The 22441-nt window shown below is 40.4% G+C and overlaps 1 protein-coding gene and 1 long non-coding RNA gene across 6 annotated transcripts in view; one reads left to right on the top strand and one right to left on the bottom strand.

Moving 5' to 3' along the window:
• Nucleotides 1–22441, top strand: part of Osbpl3 (oxysterol binding protein like 3) — a 165861-nt gene that overhangs the window by 86509 nt on the left and 56911 nt on the right. For 3 of the 5 annotated variants that reach the window (XM_063239578.1, XM_013150460.3, XM_003467913.5), the window contains 8 exons: nt 13040–13156; nt 13314–13367; nt 14188–14301; nt 17547–17714; nt 18299–18422; nt 20117–20220; nt 20420–20512; nt 21612–21768. In XM_063239578.1, the coding sequence (XP_063095648.1) occupies nt 13040–13156; nt 13314–13367; nt 14188–14301; nt 17547–17714; nt 18299–18422; nt 20117–20220; nt 20420–20512; nt 21612–21768 (931 nt within the window). The remainder of the gene's footprint in view (nt 1–13039; nt 13157–13313; nt 13368–14187; nt 14302–17546; nt 17715–18298; nt 18423–20116; nt 20221–20419; nt 20513–21611; nt 21769–22441) is intronic. The other 2 variants (XM_063239582.1, XM_063239571.1) reach the window with 1 other exon arrangement.
• LOC134473860 (uncharacterized) lies at nt 5413–6044 on the bottom strand. Its single transcript, XR_010044318.1, has 2 exons — nt 5928–6044; nt 5413–5607 (listed from the first exon to the last, which is right to left on the bottom strand). It is a non-coding gene; the product is annotated as an uncharacterized LOC134473860 (long non-coding RNA).

The following is a 22441-nucleotide window of genomic DNA, read 5'->3' as shown; positions in this document are numbered from 1 at the left end:
ATAGAGTTTCTGAGACTGGGTGATTTATTAAAAAATAGCAGTTTATTTAGCATATGGTTCTGGAGGTTCAGAAGTCCAGGCACGTGTTGTTGGCAGCTGCTTATCTTCTCATGAGGATACTGTGTTGTGTCCACTTGTGGCTAAAGCAGAAGGGATAAAACACAAGGGGCAGCCTCACTTTATCACAGCCTTCTCTAGGTGACCAATCTAGTCCCAGGAGAGCAAGAGGTGAGAACTCATCCCACAAGAAAGGCATTCATCCTTCTTAACCTAATCTCCCCTTAGAGGCTCCAATTCCCAGTGATACCTCAGTAATGATCAAATTCCAACCTGAGTTCCACAGAGGGAAAACCATGTAGCAGGGGGATAGAAGATGAAGGGCAACAAGCATGACCTCTGGAGTCAAATGGTATGCATTTGAATCCCAGGCAATTTACAAGCTATTTGACGTTGAGCAGGTTACATACCCTGTCTGTGCCTGGGTTTCTCTAAGGTTGTGCAAATTGTTTATTTAGAATAAAGTGTGCATATTGGATGTGCTGTGAAGTGACTAACCACTTCCCATAAGCAAGGGAGTCCTAGGAGCCCCTACACATCCCCACAGTTGACCATCTGTCTGCCTCACTCTTCCAGCTGCAAGGCAAGCGGCACAGTCCAGAGGCAGATGGCTTGGCAGGTCTAGACCATGCTGAGAGGGAAAGTCAGAAAGAGACACTGGACGTTAAAACTATCCCATAGCATCTTTACAGCTCTTAATATCTTTAGATTGCCCTTCACTCTCAGAACAGCAAAGTCTATGTTGCTTTCCACACTATGGAGAAAATACATGGTTCAGAGATTTTGTGATCTGTGTCACAAGGCTAAAAAGTAGTAGAGAAACAAGTTACAGTCTGTGAGAATCCAAGTTTCTTTAGATGTCACAAAACTTCTTCAAAAGTTGATTCAAGTTGCACGTGTCCTATATAAATTATTTAATCGGCCCTGAATGCAGGGCTGAGGATAATGCGGGAAAGTGAAGCAGCCTGTGTTCCCTGTTGGCCTGAAGCTGTCTTCTTTTTTCTTTTCTGATGGGCCAACAGAGAAAAATGATTACCTATATATGTCTCAGTTTTACAGATTCTTATCTTTTGGGCCTTTTGCTTCTCCTTATTGCTGACATTTGGTCACACCTATAGTTGTAACATTATGCCTAGAGGTAGGAATGGCAAAGGAATGACTCAGTTCTCAATATATTTCCACATGCACAAGTCTTGTAAAGAAGAAAGCAAGCATTTGCTGTCGGAAGAGGTTAAAGCATCTGGTGCCGTATTTGAGTTGTCAAAGTGTCTTTGTTCTTGTCTATGTCTACAAATGACAGACTCAGCTCTATTTCCTGCTTGGAAGAGCAGGAAAAACTGAACTGAAATGTTTCTGGAAGTTGCTGAATTATCTGTACTGGTTAGTAGTTCTGGAATAACAGGCAGCAAATATATTTGGTTGCATTTTAGAAATGTGACTTGATAAAAACTACATGTGATACTTAGAAAATAATGTATTTCTTCATGGTTGGCAGTGGCATGGTGCAGAGCATAGGGAGGCTGAGCCCTGACTCATGTTCTGGTTGACAGCATAGCTCACCAGCTGTGCAGTTGTTAGAATGTTCTTGAGAAACTACAGATGCAGATGATAGCTGAACTTACTCAACAGTTCTTTGCCTGGGAGGGAAAGTCTACTTCAAGAGTTTAATGATAATAAAATGCTAATAGCCCAGAAGTAACCATCCGGAAAGTAGGACAGAGCAAAACAGAGGACTCCTAGAATAAACTGAACAACCCTCTAACGCCTACAATGTGGCCCTGTCACCAAGTCTACGTTTTCCTCTGCATCTGTACACAGCCCAGGTGAGTCACATTCCTGACACATAATTTGGCCTGTTTTGCCCTGTGCAGTGGGCTGAATGGTAGATATGTTTATACCCTGATCCCCAGGACCTGTGAATATTACCTTATTTGCAAAAAGGTCTTTTGCAGATGTAATTAATGTGAATATCTTGGGGTAAGAAGAATACTTCGGATTACCCAAGTGGCGTGTATATTCACCAACAGATGTGTTTGTAAGAAATACACAAAAGAGGGCCAGGGATATAGCTCAACAGCACAGTGCCTGCCTGGCAAGTGTGAGGTCAATTCCCCATATCAAAAAAAAAAAAAATGCACAGAAAAGAAAATATGTACAATGCTGACGTGAAAATGGAAGCAGTGATTATCTGGAAGGATGCAGTTACAAGCTAGGGAATAGCATGACGTGCCAGTAGCTACCACAGCTGAAAGAGACTCTAGAAGAAACACAGTCCTGCTGACATTTCAAGTTTGGATTTTTGGCCTCCATAACTGCTAGAATAAAATTACTGTTCTAAACTACAAACTTTGTGATCTTGTGTCAGGGTAGTCTTATGAAACTAACTTTCTCTGCTTCTATCTAGGGATCAGTTTTTCTAACTCCCAGCTCTAGCCCTTAGTCCTAAGGGGGATCCAACTTTGGGGATTGGTGCTGAGTTCCTGCACCTGCTTTTGATTTACTCTCCTATTTGATACCTACAATTTTTCAGCCTGTGACATCTTTTCAATTTTAATGTGTGCTAATTTCTTAAGCGTCAGGACTGGTTTTTCATCTCTGTATTTCCAGTTCTGATGTTGAAGTTTAGACCTTTGAGTAAGGACAGGCTTGCTGAAGGGAAGCTTGGTTAATGTTAGTATTTTTGATTCTTAGGGTTCTGTGGACCTTAATTTGTTACTAGGGTTTCAGTATGAGAACCAGCTATTCTTGAATAGTAGGATAGAATTTTGGCGTGGCTGAAAAGATAAGAATATGAAATATAAATGACCTTTATTTTAAGAATGTGGGGAGAGACCCCCTGACCCTCCGGGGTCTGGCATTGTCTCTGGGGGCTGGCATTCTCTCTGTCAGACACGTGGAGTGGGGGCATATACGTAGCTTGGGTTTGGGGTGGTGCCTAAGGGGCATTAGTGATGCACAGGTAGCCCATTGGTATTCATTTCGCACCACAGGTAAATTCCTAGGGGTGGGGAAGATAGAGCCACAGGTAAATTCCTAGGGGCAGGGAAGATGACCTCAAGTTAGAGTCTCTCAGTTCTGCCTCCAAGGCTTTACCGGCTACAGTGTCCAGCCTAGGGCAAGATTCTTTCATTCTTGTCTTTTGATTATTAGGAAAAAGGGTGAAGCTTTCTTTCTTTTACTTCTTCCTGCTGGAAGAAGGCACTGTACTGGGGTTTAGGAGAGTCGATGGGATGACAGTTGATGCCCATGTAGAAGCTGGTGCCAGGTGTTTTAACCAGGACAACTTTATCTCTGGTGAATGCCCGTATGTTAGATGGAAAAACAAAGAGACAAGGTGTTATGAGGAGGCATGGCACTGTCATATTTAAGGACCCAGGTGAGGTATAAGGAAAGGTGCCTTTGATTTGGATATGTCATTTTATCAGAACCACATTGAGGTAGAATCATTGCCATGGTAAGGTAGAATTCTGAAGAATAAGTGTGGGGTTAGGAGGAGTGAAGTTATGAGAGGTGCTTATTCCCCCATCTGAAAGGGTAAAAGTTAAGAGGGCAGATAGGTAAGACTTGTCTCTGGTATGCATGATGTGGAAGTCTGTAGGAAATACTGTTGAGAGTCCTGCTGTAAAAAGGATAAGAAATTAGGAACCAAATTGGATAACGAAATATGACAGCCTGAGAGTTGTGGCTGTGAGGCCTTGGTGAGGTGGACATGAGTGGGCAAAAGGATGGTTAGATCTAGGGCTGGAAGGGCACCACTTAGCCTGAGTGATGTGAAACCAGGATGGCAGTCTAGCAACTTTGACCGCTGTTGAGGTTGCTAAGAAGACCAGGTATGGGTCGCTCTAACTTGGTTGTAGTCCTTGCGATGATTTGTTGTAATAGGACTTTAGTAAGTATATCAGCAGTTTTCCTGGTTGTGGGAAAGGCTTTTATGTATCCTGAAAATGTATAAACAAAGGTGAGAAGATAAAATTTATCTGTCAGTCTTGACCAGGGTTGTGTCTGAGAAATTGGTGAATAGGAAAGGAAGGGAAGGGGGTGGTATATATCCCTGAGGAGAGGTTGACTAGCGATAACAGGTGTGAGCCATTGAGGCCTCAGTGTCTGGGTCAGTCTGCATAAACACAAGGGAATAAAAACATTTTTAAGATTTAGGACTGTGAAGTGAGCACTGGAGGGAAGGTTTGGTACCACTGGGTGGATTGGGAAGAAGCAGTCTGGAACCTGCATGAAAATAGGCCCTGTTTGTAAATAGTGTAGGTTGGCCATCAATACCCCCTATAGAGACTGAGGACTTAATATAGTGGGCTGAAAGCTCAGGAAAAACCCTATATATCCACAAGTATAGAGAATGTCTTACCTAAGACTTCTAGTGGGACTTGGGACTCTGAGACAGACACCTTAAAGTGGGCTGTGGGCCCTGAGCCCCGTGAGTCTTCAGCAGCAAGTTTAAGCAGATCTGTCAGCGATGAATCTGGCAATGTTGGCATTTCCTGTGAGGGCTAGAAGTTAGGATGGCTTACCCACTCTCTGGTGGCTAGGACAGTCCAATAGCCCTGGGGTAAGATCTCAAAGGAACGCCAGGATGGGGCACTCTCTTGCCCAGTGTCCTTTTGCTGCATTTGAGACATTGGGGGAGGGGGCTCAGATAGCTCCACCTTGTGTCAGTTTACCTGTCTCAGAACTCCAAGTGTCACTGCTATCTCTGTTGCTGAAAACATGAAAAGCTATATTAAGGAGGTCTCTGTGGGGTTTGAGGGCCAAGTTTTGCCTTTAGTCTTGGGATCTGGTCTATAGTAGAAGATATCTGTAATGGCTTTCCATAAGGAGGACGAGGACTTAATATAGTGGGCTGAAAGCTCGGGAAAAACCCTATATATCCACAAGATGAGGTCCAGGGAATTTTAGAAACTGACATGTCATCTATGTCATATCTTTTTATGTTATTAAAATGTCTAATGCCATCTGATTTTTGGAGGATGGCCTGTTTCATTAATTTTTACCTTTTTAATTTAGGAGAGAGATCAGCTATGGTGTCATTTAACATCAGTTGAATATAGTTAATTATGGCTTGGTGGAGGGCTGAGTCAGGGCAGGTAGACAGACTGGGAAAGTTTTAAGTCTGGCTTCTGCCTCAGTGTTGGTCTTGTGGTTTTGCATGTATCATATGGCCTTTTTTGGGAAAGATCTAGTGGTTTCCAGCAAAAGGAATTTATAATTACCTCTTAATTTTAGTTGTTAAACATGTAGAAGATTGGTAACAGTACAGTAAAATATAGGCAGTAAGCTTACCATAGAACATTAAATGACTACCAACCAGGAGTATTTTAGAAGATTGATAACAGTACAGCACAATATAGGCAGTAAGCTTAATATCAACCATGAGCATTTTTAGAAGACTGATAACAGTATAGTACAATATAGGCAGTAAGCTTAACATAAAACATTAAATGGCTATTAACCATGAGCATTTTAACATTTGAACGCCAAAGAAATTTGTGAAACATCTCTCAGCCTATGTCTGGATCAGAAGGAAAACATTTGTCATGGCTGGAACACAAGAAAAAGGCAGTGAAAACAATTAGAATTTTATATTTGAAAGCATGAATACACCATCAGATCAGCAACAATGAATTGTGTTAGTCATATGAACTTTAGTTGAGGTATCTCACATAAGGCTATGTAGATTATTGAAGGCTTTAATTGATAAACAAGGCTGGTAAAATTCCCAGGTAGCCACTTCCCCGTTTATCAGCCAAAGTCTTGTCTATTGTCTTTTTACCCCAGTTTATTTAACCCAAATAAACCTTGATTAAATGGTTTGAGAACATAAAAAAGGCTGGTGTGGACCAAGAAATAGCATCTCTGACCTGCCAAGCTGCCAGTCTTCTGTGTTTGTGCTCAGAGTGGCGCTTGCGCTTAGGGGTGGGGGCTGGGACTGCTCGGGAGATGCCCGCAGCGCGAGATGCCTGCAGCTCAAGATGCCCGCAGCGCATAGGGAGGGGACACGCAGGGTGGGGGCGGCGCCCGCAGAGTGGCGGGTGGGGCGCGTGCAGGGCGGGGCACATTGGGCAGAGCCAGGACTGCTCCGCAGACCCAGGAATTCTATCAGTAGAGTAAAATACATCACTACTGACTTGGATTGAAGATAAGGGAGGTGCTAAACTTTGGGGTACTAAATTTCTGCTACTTATGCCTGAGTTATGGTCGTTTTCACCCAGAGTGTGCCTCTACTTCACAAATTTCAGTTGGCTTTGGAAAAGTAGCTTGACTCACCGTGACAAAGAACACTTTTAATCAACTAGTGATGTCCAGCAAGGGAGAGGATTTTCTGGGGGTGTGCTGAGTGCTCTGTACTTAAGAATGTGAAAGTATTTTATCTGAGTGGAGACAGTGATTCTCACAGAGCTCAGATGTCAAAGTGCAGATCCTGCAATATGCCCCTGAAAGTTTCTTTAAATTAAAAGGTAGTAGAAAATAAAATAATAAAACAGTGCTAGATGATATCAGGAGCAAAAGTGTTGCTACCTTCCCAACACTGGTCCTAGTTTCACTCACACAGTGACTGGATGGGAGAGTCCTCATCCCCTTGTGATGTGCTCCCGATCTTGGAGTTCCCTCTGTGGTGTTTGTAGGGTAGTCCTCAGCTTCTGACAGAGCACTCCAGCAGCTGGGGAATTTGAGTTTTCATAGAGCAGCTACATTATTCTTATTATTTTGTACAGCACTGATTATAGGTAATCAGATAGTCTATGCTTTATGCGGAACCAGAACTCAGGGCTTTCTTACTCTAGGTTGTTTATTCTGGACTGTCTTTGGAGGTTAAGTCAAATCTCAATTCTTCAAGATAGCCTGCTCTTTTAGAAGATGGCTTACTCTCAGTGGATTTGTGTCTAGTAGCAGGTGCAGAATCTCAAGTCTTATCACTCACTGTGGCACTGCAGTGTTTATCATGACCTGTATATTGTCCGGGTGACCTGCATGCACATTACAGTTTGAGAAGCACTGAATTCAGTCTCATATACTGGTCCTACTACAACAACTTTAACAAAACTGCTGTTGCTCTCAGGTTTGCTGGTGCTCAAAAAAATCTCAGCTGAGAAAAAAAATTTAACAAGGCAAGAAATCCAGCTCTGAATAAGTGAAACCCAAGTACAGAAAGTACAAAATTGGTCTGACATCAGTTAAAGTTGCCATTCTACTCACTGAAATCTATTGGCAACTATTTTCATATGTCCCTAATACAAGCATAAAAAGTAATGTTGATGATTGTTAATCTTTGATAGGCTTATAAGATTACAAATGCCTTTGAAATCATTGAAGATAGATTAAATTAGGCTGCATGTGATTTAGTGCTGAGTCTTGCCTTATGATTTTTTTAAAAATTAATTTTATTGATACACTTTTAACATACAAAATTTGTACCTGTACATAATATATCGTAATTCTTTTTTCCCACTCCTCTCCTTTCCCTTCAATCCTTCATCCCCTCCCCACTTACTAAACTGTGTTTCTATTGTTTTTTATTTTTGAATCCCTAATCTCTTCATCCCCCTCTCCTGACTCCTTCCCTTGTTCCATTTCCCATTTGAACACTTTTTTTCTGACTTCCCAATATCTATCCTCTATTTAGGTCCTTATTTACCCTTTGGGTTTCTCCTACAAGAGAAATAATACAACATTTAAACATGTCTGTCCAATTTATTTCACTTAAAATTATGTTCTTAAGGTTGCCTCTTGATTTTTAAAGACCTGATACACTAGGTAAGTGTTAGAACAACTCTCTTTTCTGTCACACTGAGTCGAGGCAGCCACAAAATTTCCCTTGTAGTACTGTTGAGCTGCAAGAAGAAGGAAAGTCAAAATCATTTTTCTATTTCTGACATTACCACAAGGGCAACAACTGAGAATTCACATTTGAGAGGGGCCTGGAGGATGCTCTCTGAGGACACAGCTGTGCTGGAGAGAAGAGCTTACAATTTGTACACTCAGCAGTATGGAAATGAACTCGACCAGCTCATGAGTATGAATAAAGGCTTAGCTGCCTTTCCAACCACAAAGCATCATTCTAGCTTTGGCACTTTTTAGACATTCAGTAAAACAGACTGAACTTAATGGCAGATGACAGTGCCAACAGTCTCCATTTAACCCAAGCAAAAGCCTCAAGAAGCTCCTTCCCTCAGCCTCTTCATATTTTTTTCCTCTCTCTCTCTACTTGATTGATATTCATGGTGACCTTTCAGCCCGACACCCACAGCATGGGACGTCAGCCTAGACTGCTGGGCTAAGTCAGCAGGGCCTGGATGTCATTGTGACCCAAGTTCACTCTATAGCGTTTCAGGGTATTCAGTTTAGCAGCATCTTTCTGCCCTTTTGTAATGTGTCTAGGCTGCTGGGATTAGGCGGGTACCAACCCAGTAAGTGAACTAATTTAGTAATCACACACGCTCGATCCCAGCATCACACACTCTGGATCCAGCCACCTCTAAAAAAGCCTCATCTGTGATCATAGGGAGCTTTGAGGGGACATCTAGACCTAAACCTGAAAGAGTTTTGGCCCAGACAGGACACTGTAGCCAGTAAAGCCAAGGAGCTCCTATCTCCCTCACCCCTAGGAATTTACCTGTGGTGCCAAACAAAGACCAATGGGCTACCTGTGCATCCCTAATGCCCCCTTAGGTTCTACCCCAAACCGAGGCTACTTATGTGCCTCACTCCACGTGTTCCACGGAGAGATCACCGACCCCAGGGGGAGATGCCGTACCCAGGGGATTGGGGGTGTCTCTCCTCGCATTCTCAAAATAAAGATCATTTATATTTCATACTTCCTATCTTTTCAGCTGTGGCTGGTCCCCCACAGTTCTATCAAAACCATAGCAGAGCCGTACTCATTTTCATAAGGCTTGAAGGATAGGCTACAGTGGGACCTGAAAATGATTGTTGACTTCAATAGATGTAGGGAATCAGTCACTGAAAGTCTGGGACATGGTGATGCCTTTTTGAGAAGAAGGAACATAGGAAACGGACAATTTGAAGATGGGACCAGCAGGATTTATGAAATATTAAAGGCTTTACAATTTCAAAGTGATTTCACATACATTGTGCCGTGGCCTAGTATTCCTTCTCACAATAGTACACGGAATCTATGCCAAGCTTATAGTGGTTCTTATCCCCATGATACCCTTAACCAGCAACTCCTTATTATGGACAAATGGCTCCTTTACTGTCCTCAAATGAAACTCATTATTGATTTATTTGCACACAATTTTTTAAAAGATCAACATCACACTTTTGTGTCATATAAAGGAAAATTCAAACCACATGATTAATTTTAAAATACATTTTTCTATATATAAAAGCCCTAACATGACATCCTAGAAGATAAAATGAAGTGTTAGATACCTTTACATGTAAAACTCAATGACTGCAAGTGCAGACAATACAAATGTGTAGTGTTCATAACTCAAATGGAATGGTCTTTAGTGATATGGTTGTATAAACGGTGGGCAATGCTTGGTAAAATTCTAGAAAGAATGAAGTATGTATACTACACCCTCAGTTATTCAGTACTTGCAGCCCTAAGAATCCAGTGTATAAAAACTGCCAAAATACATCAGGTATATGTGAGATACAGAGTCCAGCACTAGGCTCAAGTGATTATAAAAATGTCCATACAATAGCACTTTGGTATTGCAGTACATCTTACACTGTCTCCTGGCTCCCAGCCATTAGATGCCAGACATCTTTCTATCACTTTAACAACCACAAGTGGTCCCAGAATTCTGTATCCTCAAAAGGAACAGCCCCAGCCCACTAAGTACCTCTGGTCTGGATGCTAGCTCAAAGATGGTAGCACACAAGGGGACTAGGAGGATTGTGATGTACAGCCCAGAAATGAAGTTGGCCACAGTGCTTTCTTCTCTAGCCAAGGAGAGCTCGCAACTTTTAAAATTATGCTAAGCTGGTTTTTCCAAGTTGGCAAGTTCTGAGCCCAGGTAGGAGATAAAATGAGGAAAACATATGGTGTTTAGTAGAAAAAGAAATGCAAACCCTTTTTAATTTATTTAGGTTAGAGGCCAACAAACTCAATCTGATTCCCTGCCTTCCACATTGGCTCACTGGGAGGAATACACTGTGTTTCAAAAATAGGAGCAATCTAGTGTAACATGAATCTTTAAAACTGGTTTGAAATTTAATTAATGTTTTCTTTTAAACTATGAGAATGACCTCAGCCACTTTCCCCGGGTTTTGTGAAGTATATGGTAATGGCTAATCCCTCTGGTATTTGCACTGTGCAGAGTGAAGGTAGTGAGCAGATGTGCCTGGTTGTTTAGTATTAGCACTCTGCAGGTTGCCTTCTGTTTCTGAGTTGAAGACAAACATATTCAAAGGGCTTGATTCATTTAGAGTACTTTGCAGAGGATTTGGAGCTTGGATTTTCATTTAATGACAATAGCACACATATACACATCACCCACTCTTTCACAGATATTGATGTAGTGTGTCTAATTTGTAAATAATCATTTATCCCATAAATACTGGGCATACTTCAAATGCCTGCCAAATTATAATAGTTTAAGAATATAAATCTGTTTGCACCTTCATTTCAGGACTAAGATTATTCATTTGTCATCAGATACCTGCTATTCACAAGAGAGCAGGTTAGGCATTGTGGGAAAATCAGACGTAAACTAGACCTTTTATATCCTCAAGGGTCCTATCGTGCAGTTGGGATTATAAAACCACAAACCTTATAACTGGAGAGCCGTTAGAAAGTAAGATGGAATATTAGCTCGAGGACCTTACAGATTCATTAACATTTAAACAGGTAAAGCACATTAAATTTTGAGGGTTGGTTTTCTGACCTAAAATAAATGCAAGCAGTACTTTTTTCTGTTTTCACATGTCAGGAAGTGAGGTTTCTTATCATTTTATAATGTGCATTCTCCAGTTGTTGTCAAGGTGTAACTGACTATGAATAATCAATAATAATGGCTATAAAGAAATTTCATTGAGTGCTGTTACCTGTCCAGAAAGAAAAGGTTCTTTTAATTAAAAACCGAATATGTTTTTATTTTTCTCACTGAATAAATTCATTTGTACAACTGCAGACTCCATGAGACCACTATGGTATTTCAAAACTCAGGCATATGCCTTTGTCTCCATTCTCAGTGAAAGGGGTCAGACAGCAGGCAGTTAAATGGTCAGGATCACTGTGGGAGAGTTCAGTTGCTAATGTAGGAGAGATTCTTGATACCAGAGGAACTTGAGGGCAGCAGAGAAATGACTTCTGTGCTGTCCTCTTCAGACTATCTTTGTTCTGGGCCCTGTATCTTAATGCCTCTTGCTGCGATACTGGTCCAGACTTACTGTCTTTCTCTCAACCGCCCTGTTTTCTGCCTTATCACCTGCTTGTAGGCAGGAGATTTGACTCAGTGCAGGGGATCAGCATCAAAGTTTGGCTAGAATATGTTTGCAAAACTTAATTACCCTGTGTTAGGAACAATTTATGTCTGATCTGACTGGTAGTTATTGACTGTGTATATTTGTAAATTTATTAAATTGTACTGTTAATATTTGTACATTTCATATACATTATGTCCCAATGAAAAGTATAAATTATAACAATAAAAGGCAACTAGCCCAATCACTAGAGTATTGGCAGTGTTGATTTATCTTGTAGTTTAGTAATGACTTGTGCATTTGAAAATAAATTTTTAGAATTTTAGTGTTAATTCTTCTTAGATTTGTCAATTAGTTAAATAGCCAACACTGGATGATTAATTATAGCAACTCTTTGTACTTCTTCAAAACTACAAACAACTCTATAGAATTGGCCAAAATATGTTTTTGACATTAAAGAAAGGGAAAAAGCTGTTTCTAAAAAAAGGATGAAAATACTTGTTGCCAAGTGATGTTTTTGATTCTTCAAGACTTCTGCTGTTTAAACATCTACAGTTCAAAGATAATTATACATTGAATCATTATTTGAAGCTGTCATATTTACTAACTGTCATCCAGTTTCATATTTTGGATCCAATTGTTAAGCCAGCCCCTAGTACACACACACACACACACACACACACACACACACACACACACACCCATTGCAGCTTCCTTCCTGATGTCTGGTTAGGTTGACATTCAGACTGAATTCTGGTGAGTGAACAGTCACCATGTGATGATGTCAAAGTGAGCAAAAATAGAACTTATGATAAAATCTTTCCTTGCAGCTGTGGTTTTCAAGGTTCAAACATTCAAAGAGGGAAATATTCTTTTAGAAAAAGAGCTTAAAAATCAAATTTGATGCCACTAAATTACAGAATAATCTACCAAGTCCAGAAACTGTACATAATTAAATTTATTTTTTTTATTTTAAAGAGGATAAAACCAAGGAAAATAATATCAATCAAGATAAACTGGTTTCAAAATCTTATGAGATCAGCAATAGTTACCATAATGTCTCTTGTCTTCAAAATAGCTGCAGATACCTTCAGACATAGTAGAAACTGAACCGAACAGAATAGAGCAGAAACAATAAAAACAAAACAATGAATGCAATAAAGGACTTCAAAATAAGCTAATAGTAAATCCAAAATGGCTACTACGATATGTCTTGCTGTCTTTTACATAGCTGCTCATGCCATCAGATTTAACATAATCAAACAAAACTAAACTAAAGAGAATAAAACTCAACCCAAGAAAACAATGAAAATGATATGGTTTCCGGGGACCACCTACTCATGAGGCCTGGTCTCCCCACCCCAACCAGTCCATTAATGATGCTGACTCACAGAGAGAGGCTTGGGTGTGGCTGTCCCCACTCCAGCAGTGGCCTGCACAAATAAATTTGAACTAATCTTCCCAACAAATCCACCCAGGTTTGTCATCTTGGATGAATTTTTTTTGATACTAGGAAGTGTCTCTTAACATTACTGTTATTTAAGATAAACATTTAGCATGGACTCTTTTGTTGGAACAGGACAGCTGGGAAGTGGTAGAAGGACTGAGAGGGGACATGAATTACACCCAAGAGCCTCCTATTCAGAAAGGATTTTTGCTGAAAAAGCGGAAATGGCCCTTAAAAGGTTGGCACAAGGTAAGACACTGGCCTTGGCTTCCCCTTGTGCACCCCTATACTACTACACTTAGGACCGTTTTTTGTGCACTTTTCTTTTATTTGACATTGAAATTTGAGACCAGGGAAGGGATGTTTCAGTGGAACATCTTAATCAATTATACTGTCTTCCCTGCAGAGATTCTTCTACTTGGACAAAGGAATCTTGAAATATGCTAAGAGCCAAACCGATGTAAGTCTTCTGGTTGGTCCAGCATGCTTGCTCCTGGAGGGTTCTGCAGGGGTGCTGGCTACCAGCTCGGGAGAGACTGTGCAGTCAAGGGTCTCAGTGCTCTGAGGGTCAAGTGTTTCCAGGTGAACAGAGAGGTGCTTGCTTCTTGCTGTCTCAGTTCCGGTCGTAGGTGGGCACAGTTCACCTGCCAGGTGGAGAGGCAGAGGCCCCTGTAACACCTCATTGGGTATCCAAGGGTCTGTTCTGGTCTTTGGGTTGTGTTGAAGGGTTCCCTGAGGAGAGAAGTTATCCTTGTAACTAATTAACAAGAGCAAAGCAAAGCACAGTGGCATTCCATGCTTGGGGTGATGGAAGGCCTTGGGGGAGAAGGCCTTGGCTAAGAAGGTATTCTTGGGTCAGGCAGTTGGTTTGTGAGGACTGTGAGTGACTGGTACCCATAGACCTATAGGGGCCTTCTGTCTTCCTTTTCTCTCCTCTTAGCCTCCTATTAAGTCATACCTCAATGAGTTCACACCAGATACTAATTCAGTGGGAGGCAATGCTGTTAGCAGGTTAACTCACAGGAGTCAGTCATGGGGATTGCTGTCTTGTTTCTTCCCACTCTAAATGTCTTGTTACTTAACTCCTCTGCACCTCGGGACGCATGCTTCTTACCTCATAGAGGGCAGAAGTCAGCACGCAGTACTGGCTTGCATGGAGTCCCCCATCCGTCATAGCGTTTGTCTTTACTGTCAGTGGATGTGGAGATGGTGGGCATTAGAGGATGTTTCTACCATCTCTAAACCTGTGGTTCTCAAGTGGCTTCTTCATGGCTCTGCAGATCGAGAGAGAGAAGCTACACGGCTGCATTGACGTGGGGCTGTCAGTGATGTCTGTAAAGAAGTCGTGCAAGTGCATTGACCTTGACACCGAGGAACACATCTACCATCTGAAGGTGAGGCTGCTTCTCAGTGTGCTTCCAGTCTTTCAGATCCCCTTTGGGCTTTTTATTCTTATTTCTGTCTCATTTCTTGTTTGAGATGTAATCTCACTGTGTTACCCAGTGAGCCTCACCTCCCCTCCTGGGCTCAAGCAATCCTCCTGCCACACCCTCCTGAGTAGGTGCAGTGCAGACATGTACCACTGTATTTAGTTGTACAGAGCCCCTTTATGTTGATACTATGCTGTTAGTAATGCCTTTTGAACAGGAAGCCAGCACACAGCTCTTCATCACCAAAGTTTTGCTAATGGACACCAGATACTGGAATGGGGCAGGTCTTCATGGTGCAGGGCTATCTGTCACATTGCTTAAAGGTTTGGCACCTTGTTGCCTGGTTACCCAAGTACCATCCCTCCTCCCCGATGACTGTGAATGGTAACAGAAATATCTTTGTGTTTGCAAATTTCCCAGTACCGTCTTTAGTAAAGAGCCATTTATCATAGGTGAAAATGTGTTCCTGGAAACATAATATCTAGCTTGTAGATACCTATCTTAAGTTTCAGCTAATTTTATAGGGATTTCATGAAAACTCTCATAATGAAGTATTAGGAATTTCCCCCTTAAAACATGTGTCTGCAAATAGTACACCTCAAACCTTTTCACCCTATTTTTCTATGTCTCCTGCTAGTGGTAGAGATAGTTAAAATCATGAAGCATAAGCTCTAGACCTTTTTTAGATCTTGACACAGCTACTTACTAGTTTTTGAACTTTGGTCAGTTATTTAGTTGCTGAAAGTCTCAGTTTTCTCATGGAACAAAGAAAAAGAAAGAAAAGAAAAGAAAGAGAAAGAAAGAAAGAAAGAAAGAAAGAAAGAAAGAAAGAAAGAAAGAAAGAAAGAAAATTATTATAGTGCTCATCTTGTAGAGCTGCAAATAAAGCACTTGGCTTAATGCTGGATCACATAAGCTCAATAAATTTAGTTGCTGTTTATGATTATTAGGTGGCACCTGGATGGTAGAAATAATTGAGAAAATGCTAAGACATTTTACTTACTTGGGAAAATTACTTGGGATTTGGAAAATAGGGGCTGATGGTTTAGACAAAGAAAACATGAGAGAGCCTGTGTAGAGCCTATTTTTGCAGCATGTGTGTGGTGATGATCAACACGGGCCTGATGTGCACATCTGGGGGAGACAGTCAGAAATAGGCTGAGTGTAACCCTGAACACCAGAGTTAGCTCACTATGTAAAGCAAGGTTTCTCAACCTTGGCATCGTGGACCTTGTGAGCTGGATAATTCTCTGCTGTGGGCTGTCCTTGGTGGAGGGACGTCACACAGCACCACTGTCCTCTCTACTCACTGGGTACCGAGAGCATCATATTCTGACAACCAAAAATATCTTGTTACCTATTGGGATAAAATTACTTCTGGTTGCAAATGATAGCTATGATGTAAAAAAGGGAAAAACCTGATATCTTTTTAAAAAATAAAAAAGACTATTAATCCTACCCTCAAGCCATTTTTGATGGCCAGTCTCTTTTAGATTAGGTTATTTTTAATGTATTTCCAATGACTTTTCTTTTTGAGTTTTGACATGGTCAGGAAATAGGTTCTTGTTTATCTATTATTCTAGTTAATGGAATAAGAATCATTATTGATTCCTAATTTTTAACAATTTAGAATGTCTCAAGATAATGCAGTAGTATACAGAGTTTAAATTTCTGTGTGATTCACTTTAAGTTCTTTTTAGTTTCTTGGTGATTCACATGAACGCCTGCTGTGACTGTAGTGTTGGTGGTAAACGTTATCTGAGAGTTCTAATCAGCAGCCTCAGGTCAGGCCCTTCAAGCAGGCCCATTCTTCTGTTTTTATAGATGAGTCTGGGCAACAGAGAGGGTAAGTGACAGTCCATCAGAAGTCCTAGCCCTAGAATTACTAGAGAGGCTGGAACAGAACCTGGGTCAGTTGTTTAATAAAGTGCTTTTCTTTTTCTACCTGTTTAACTCGTAAAATCAGTCAAGATGAATATTTTGAGCACTGACTTTTAAGGGCTTCTGAGAGATCAGTGTTAGGATGACATGAGACTTTGGTAAAATTCCCCATTTGGACAATAAAACACATTTCAGGAACATCATCGTATCTGGAAGAAACAGATAAGTGACTCTGTTTGCTTTGCTTCTTCCTGAAATTGATAAATAGCACCTGGGGGAGTCCCCTGTCTTGGGGGCACTTCTAATCAACAGAAAGGCCAGCCTCAGTTTCTCAATGAAGGGTGCTACTGATGGCTTATTTACACAACCTCATTCTCAGCTGTGAAGATTTTTGTGCATTGGTCTAGAGTTTCCATGTGGGTGGTTAACCTACCAGGCCTCCTTTTGGGTTATTTTAAATGGCAGCTGCATCAGTCTCTGTGTCCTGATATATAGGTGTCTACCATTTTTCACTTTTAAAATGTTAATATGCTCTCATACATACAAAAAATACTTTTAAGAAATACCAGGGGTACATAGGTGCTTGTTGTATCTTTTTAAAAGTATTTTTATGAACAATGTTTTCTTGTAAAACTAATAAACATCTTCATGAAAATTATAAATTGATAGTTACTCAGGGAGAAAATTGCTAAATGTAAATACAGTAATGATGATGGCACTTTATAATCCTTTATTAGATTCCTCTGTTTATGACTAGGAAAAATGTTTTTTTAAATAACCTTCATATTCATTAACATACACTTCTCAATGATGTATTCTTTGACAGAGTACATGAACAAGGTTAAATATTTTAAGAAGAGTTTACTAATTCATTCTAGTGTAGGAAAGATTGATTTGAAAACTCTGAATTATAAAAGAGTTCAGAAAGAAAAATGGTGCTGATGTATGCTTTGCTTCTTCTTATAATTGACAAATAGCACCTGGGGGACTGGAGAATTGGGAAATACTTCATGAGACAAGTTAATATAAATTTCATCTTTTATTGTTTTTATGTAACTGGTACTATTTTCCTTTCTTAAATGTAGCATAACAATTGAACATTCTCAAATAAAACCTAAATTCATACTTCATGAAGACTATTTTTATTCCATATTTTCTTCTGCAGACTTTCCTGTAGGGCACATAAATGTAAAGTAAGTCACTAGAGGCTATTTCTACATTTCTACTTGAGCCAGCTAAAAAGCATTCAGGAACCTCAACTTGATGAATGATTGTTCCTTTCAGCAAGTGACTCTTTTATTTCCTTCTTTCAACTTAACATATATTAGGTGAAGTCAGAAGAAGTCTTTGACGAGTGGGTAGCCAAACTCCGTCACCACAGAATGTATCGTCAGAATGAAATTGCTATGTTTCCACGGGAAGTGAATCACTTTTACACAGGGTCCACCATCACAGATTCTGCGTCTGGGGCATTTGACTCCATTTCCAGTAGGAAGGTAATGAGCGTTTACCAATAATTAATCTAAAAGAAGGGGGTAGCTTTGCAAAAGGGGAGGCCCACTTTGAGAGCTAAGTATGAAGAAAGGTGTGCGAGGAGGAGCTAGGTAGTTGGGCTGAAGTTTAATTTGTCTCACCCACTGAGTCAGAAGCAGGACCAAATGAGCATCTATTAACAGTGAGACCGACAAAATGAAGAGCATATAAAGAACAACTTAGTATCTCTGAATGCTGTGGCTCTCTCTTGACCAGTTTGACTTTGGTTCTCTTACCTGGCTATAAAATATAGCAAGTATGTGTATGGCCATACAGAATTGCAGAATACTTCCAAATGTTTATATCATTTGACAGATAGATAAAGAAATTTAAGGGCTGTCATCTGAAGTATTATAGTATGGCGTGGACAAGCTGGGGTGACAGCCAGAGGTGTTAGGGTCTCCCTATGTGTGCTTTATTAGAACTTCTTCCCATTACAAAGAGAAGGCATTCATTAGTAACTAACCAGCTCTGTTATCTTTTACCCAAATTGTCCCTGCTGATCTGTGTTTTCATTTATAATGTGGTCTCGTTCTCTGTGGAACAGCGTAGCAGTATATCAAAGCAGAATTCATTTCAAACGGGAAGCAATTTATCATTTTCTTGTGGTGGTGAATCTCGAGTTCCATTATGGCTACAGTCTTCAGATGACATGGAAAAATGCTCAAAAGGTAGAGTAACTTGAAATCTTTGCTTTTACTCACATAGTCTGAAATGAACTGGTTGTTCATCTATCTGTCCCTTAGCTGACTTTGTGTCCTTCTCTTCTCTCTCTATCTTCCTTCCATACTTTGCTAATTAAGGTCACACTCAGCAACAGAAGACTCTTTCATTGTAGAGTTTTACATCTTTGCCTGGGTTTGTCTGCAGACAGGCTTCCTTTTCTAGTCTGGAAGTACCTGATTCCTACTCAGGCCCATGAATCAGTCCCTAGGGATGGGAACTGTTTAGCTCTGTTTTCTTAAGCACTAGAGATTATTATGATGTACATCCTGGATTAGGACTCTGTTCTAGAGGGGAATGGCTGACCAAATGGAGAGCTCCACTGTGTATGTGTTCCTTATTCTGGCTTCACATTCAAATTACCACGAGAACCTTTAAAAGGCAGGAGTACTCATGCCAAGGCCTTTTCCCCAGATATCCTCTTTAAGTTGGTCTGAGGTGGGGCCCTGGTTGCATTGATGGTTCCCTGGTTACAACTATGGTTCCCCAGAAGATTTTGCAGAGGATCCAGGGTTGAGCACACTAGCCACAATGAAGCTCAGTGTTCACAAGCTTAATTAGCTAAGACTCATCCAGGAAACTAAAAGAAAGCTCATCAATGGGAATAGAGTGTCTAGGGTAGAATATGGGCATCTGTGGGTTCTTTTAGATTTCTCCACCTGATTTTAAAGTATAGCCATGCCTGAGAACCACCATTAGGGAATGATGCAAGGTGGTAACCTTGAGAATTGCTCTTGTTGCATGCATATATGTCCACTGGAGCCATGTAGCCCTTGCCCTGCCAGTAAATATATTCATGGGCTTTATTGATTGACATCTTGGTGGAGTGGCCCTTGAAGTACTGTATATGGACCAGCAGCATCGGTCCTGCCTGGCGACTTATTAGAAATGCATATTCTGAAGCCCAACTGTGATGTGCTGATTTTGAAACTAGGGTTGGAGCTTAAAGACCTATGACATAAATACTCCAGGTGATTCTGGTGATACGAATGTTTAAAGCCATCATCCTAAGGCCTTTGGGTCTTGATTCCTCAGGAGAAGAATCCATCAACAGCTAGTGAGTCACCAATTGTGGGCTGTCTTTTGGTTAGTAACTAGGGCTGTGAGCTTGCTCTTCAATTATCTCCAGGTCCATCTGCAGAGGCTCATCACAGTCCACATACAGGTCCATGGTGCACCTTCATTTCAGTTTTATCTTTTTGTTCTTGCAAGTGGGTAGCAACAGTCTGCTGTTGCTGGATTAGGAAGAACAGTGCCACTGCTACTGTTGATAATGATGTCATGGCTGATTTATGGAGTTCTTACAGCAGTCCAGACACTTTTCTAAGTGCTCTTCACATATCAATTCATTTAATTCTCTTAACTCAGTGAGCTAGCTATGTAGTTATCTCTTTCCAGAATGGAGAAGTTACATCTTTTACTCTAGAGTTCATTGAGTAGATTCATACAAAGGCATCCTAGTTATCCAGATCCGTTATCTTAACCCTCACAGTCTGTAGACATTCTTGTAAAACAAAGCAAAATTTCCTGCCTCTTCAGATGGAAAGTGAAATGTAGAAAAAGAAAAAAAAAGTCACTGCTGCCAACATAATGATCCCTCTTGCTATGGAAAATTGTGAGCCTTCTCTTCTTTCTCCCACAGACCTGTCACACTGTCATGCCTATCTGGTGGAGATGAGCCAACTCCTGCAGAACATGGATGTCCTGCATCGGACGTACTCAGCGCCAGCCATCAATGCCATACAGGTTCGCCTGACCCTGTTCTGTTCACCTTCTGGCTTCTGCTTTTCTTTCTCCTGCCAGCCTTTGACTAACAGTGGGATGTTGTCTGGCCATTTGCTTCAGCCAAACTCGAGGGGATTGAAGTGGTCACTTTGCTATGCATTTATCCTTGTGGTTTGGTGGACCTTATTGTCTGTGCTCTCTTTCCTGTTTTGAAAAAAAGGGTGGAGCTTTTGAAAGTCCCAAAAAGGAAAAAAGATCGCACAGGAGGTGGCGGTCCAGAGCTATTGGCAAAGATACTAAAGGAACACTCCAGGTAACCATTGCTTCCACCTGTAACAAACTGCTTTTCTCCTTGGCTTTGCTCTGCATGCCACATGCTAGGAGCTTCTTTGATTCAAATAGAACAGATAAGTGCATGCCCTGGAGTTGTTCTCTCCGATACCCTATGCAAGGGGAGGAGTTCAATCACTTAGATCATCTGGATATAAATATAAGGTTCTAATGGACACTGAGGAAGAGAAAGAATGTTTTCTAAAGAAAATGTCATGGAGTTAGAGGAATTACCACCATTTCTAGGGCTTTCAGCTTCCCATTCTTTAATGTTTAGCCTGCCTTCCCTCTTCCCTGCTTGAGTGTGTTCCTTGTTTGTGACTGTGAGACCCAGTGTTCTGACCCCCTACCCTGCCGAAGCTCAATGGATTTATCATCCATCCCTCTGAGCCCATAGACCTAAGTCTCTGGGCATGACACACTATGTAGACTCTCTTGCTGTTTTCCTCCAAACTCCCATTTTCCCACCAGAGGCTCACTGTGTCAAGCTAGAAGCTCCCTTTCCCAAGCACAGTGAAACCACAGGCCAAGATTTACAGAATGCACATTAAATTGCAACACTGTTAAAATCAAAGTTGGTTCCTAGCTTTTGAAAAGTCAACTGACATAGTCTTGCATATACTTTGGCCAAAGCACTTTATGGGCTAAACTCAACTACTTGTAAAATAAAGAATTTCCCAAGTACAAATGTGAGTACTTAGATAGCTTTGTAGAAGCCCCACATGCACATAAAGAAAAGTGTTTTTTAACCTACTATCGCTAACAGCTTAGTTACTGGGTGATGATTGCCAGAAGAAAGGATGAGTGTACGTGAGAAAGTCCAGAAGTGTTAGCTGTCATTTTCCCTATCGCTTTAATACCATCATTTTCAAAAGAATATGTGATTTCTCACCCATTTTTATCTCATAAGAAGCAAGTTTTTGTGGAAAATATTTTCCTGAGTTTTTATTTATTTTTCTTCTGCCATTCAGTAGGAAGACTCATAAAATGGTCTTCTTTAGTAAGTTCCAATCTTAGAATCAAGTAAATATTGTGAACAATCTATATCTAAATAGAAATCTCCCTCTCTGGTGTTGATTTAGGTCCCTAAACCTTTCTCTGGCCCTGTAAGACTACATTCCTCCAATCCTAATTTGTCAACACTAGATTTTGGAGAAGAGAAAAATTATTCTGATGGCTCTGAAACCTCATCAGAATTTTCTAAAATGCAAGAAGACCTGTGTCATATTGCTCATAAAGGTAAATGGTTTTCTTTCTTCTTCCTGATGTTTGATAAAATGTACATTGCATGCTTGAATTTGAGATGACCTTGGAGAAAATGGCTTAATTGGTTCATTTTCTGTTCTATTAAAGGTTTAAGAAAACTAATTTTTATTTATTTCCCTGGTAGCAGAGATATATGGGTTTTCTTCTTAACATCTTAGGGAAACAGTAAGACTGTGCTACACAGTTCTCAGAACCCTTGGATCCATCCAGTTGCAGATTAAAACTTTTTAAGTAAACTGTATCTGTACTGAACATACATATACTTTTTTCTTGTTATTTTTAGACAATTCAGCATAATAACTACACAGCATTTACATTTTATTAGTTATTGTAAATAATCTATATCTTACTTAAAACATATGGAAGAAAGTAATACTGAATGATAACTGTACTTTAAAGGCTGAACAATTTATTTGATGATAGTGGGAACATAAATTGACATTTTTCTGCAGAGCAATATGACATTATATTCTAACTATTTTTAATCTGCCTACCCAGAGTTTTTACTTTGAAGCATCTATTTGTAAAAATTAATTTAAAACTTATCCAAACAAATATATCCATTGTTCATTATTCCAAAAATTAGACTTGGTATTCAATATCATTAGCTATTTTGGAAATGCAAGTTTATCATTAGATACCTATT

Source organism: Cavia porcellus, unplaced genomic scaffold, assembly GCF_034190915.1.
Source record: "Cavia porcellus strain 051 isolate PalLab524CR breed Dunkin Hartley unplaced genomic scaffold, mCavPor4.1 scaffold_2, whole genome shotgun sequence".
Taxonomy (NCBI): Eukaryota; Metazoa; Chordata; class Mammalia; order Rodentia; family Caviidae; genus Cavia; species Cavia porcellus.
This window is presented reverse-complemented; position numbering and strand designations above follow the sequence as displayed.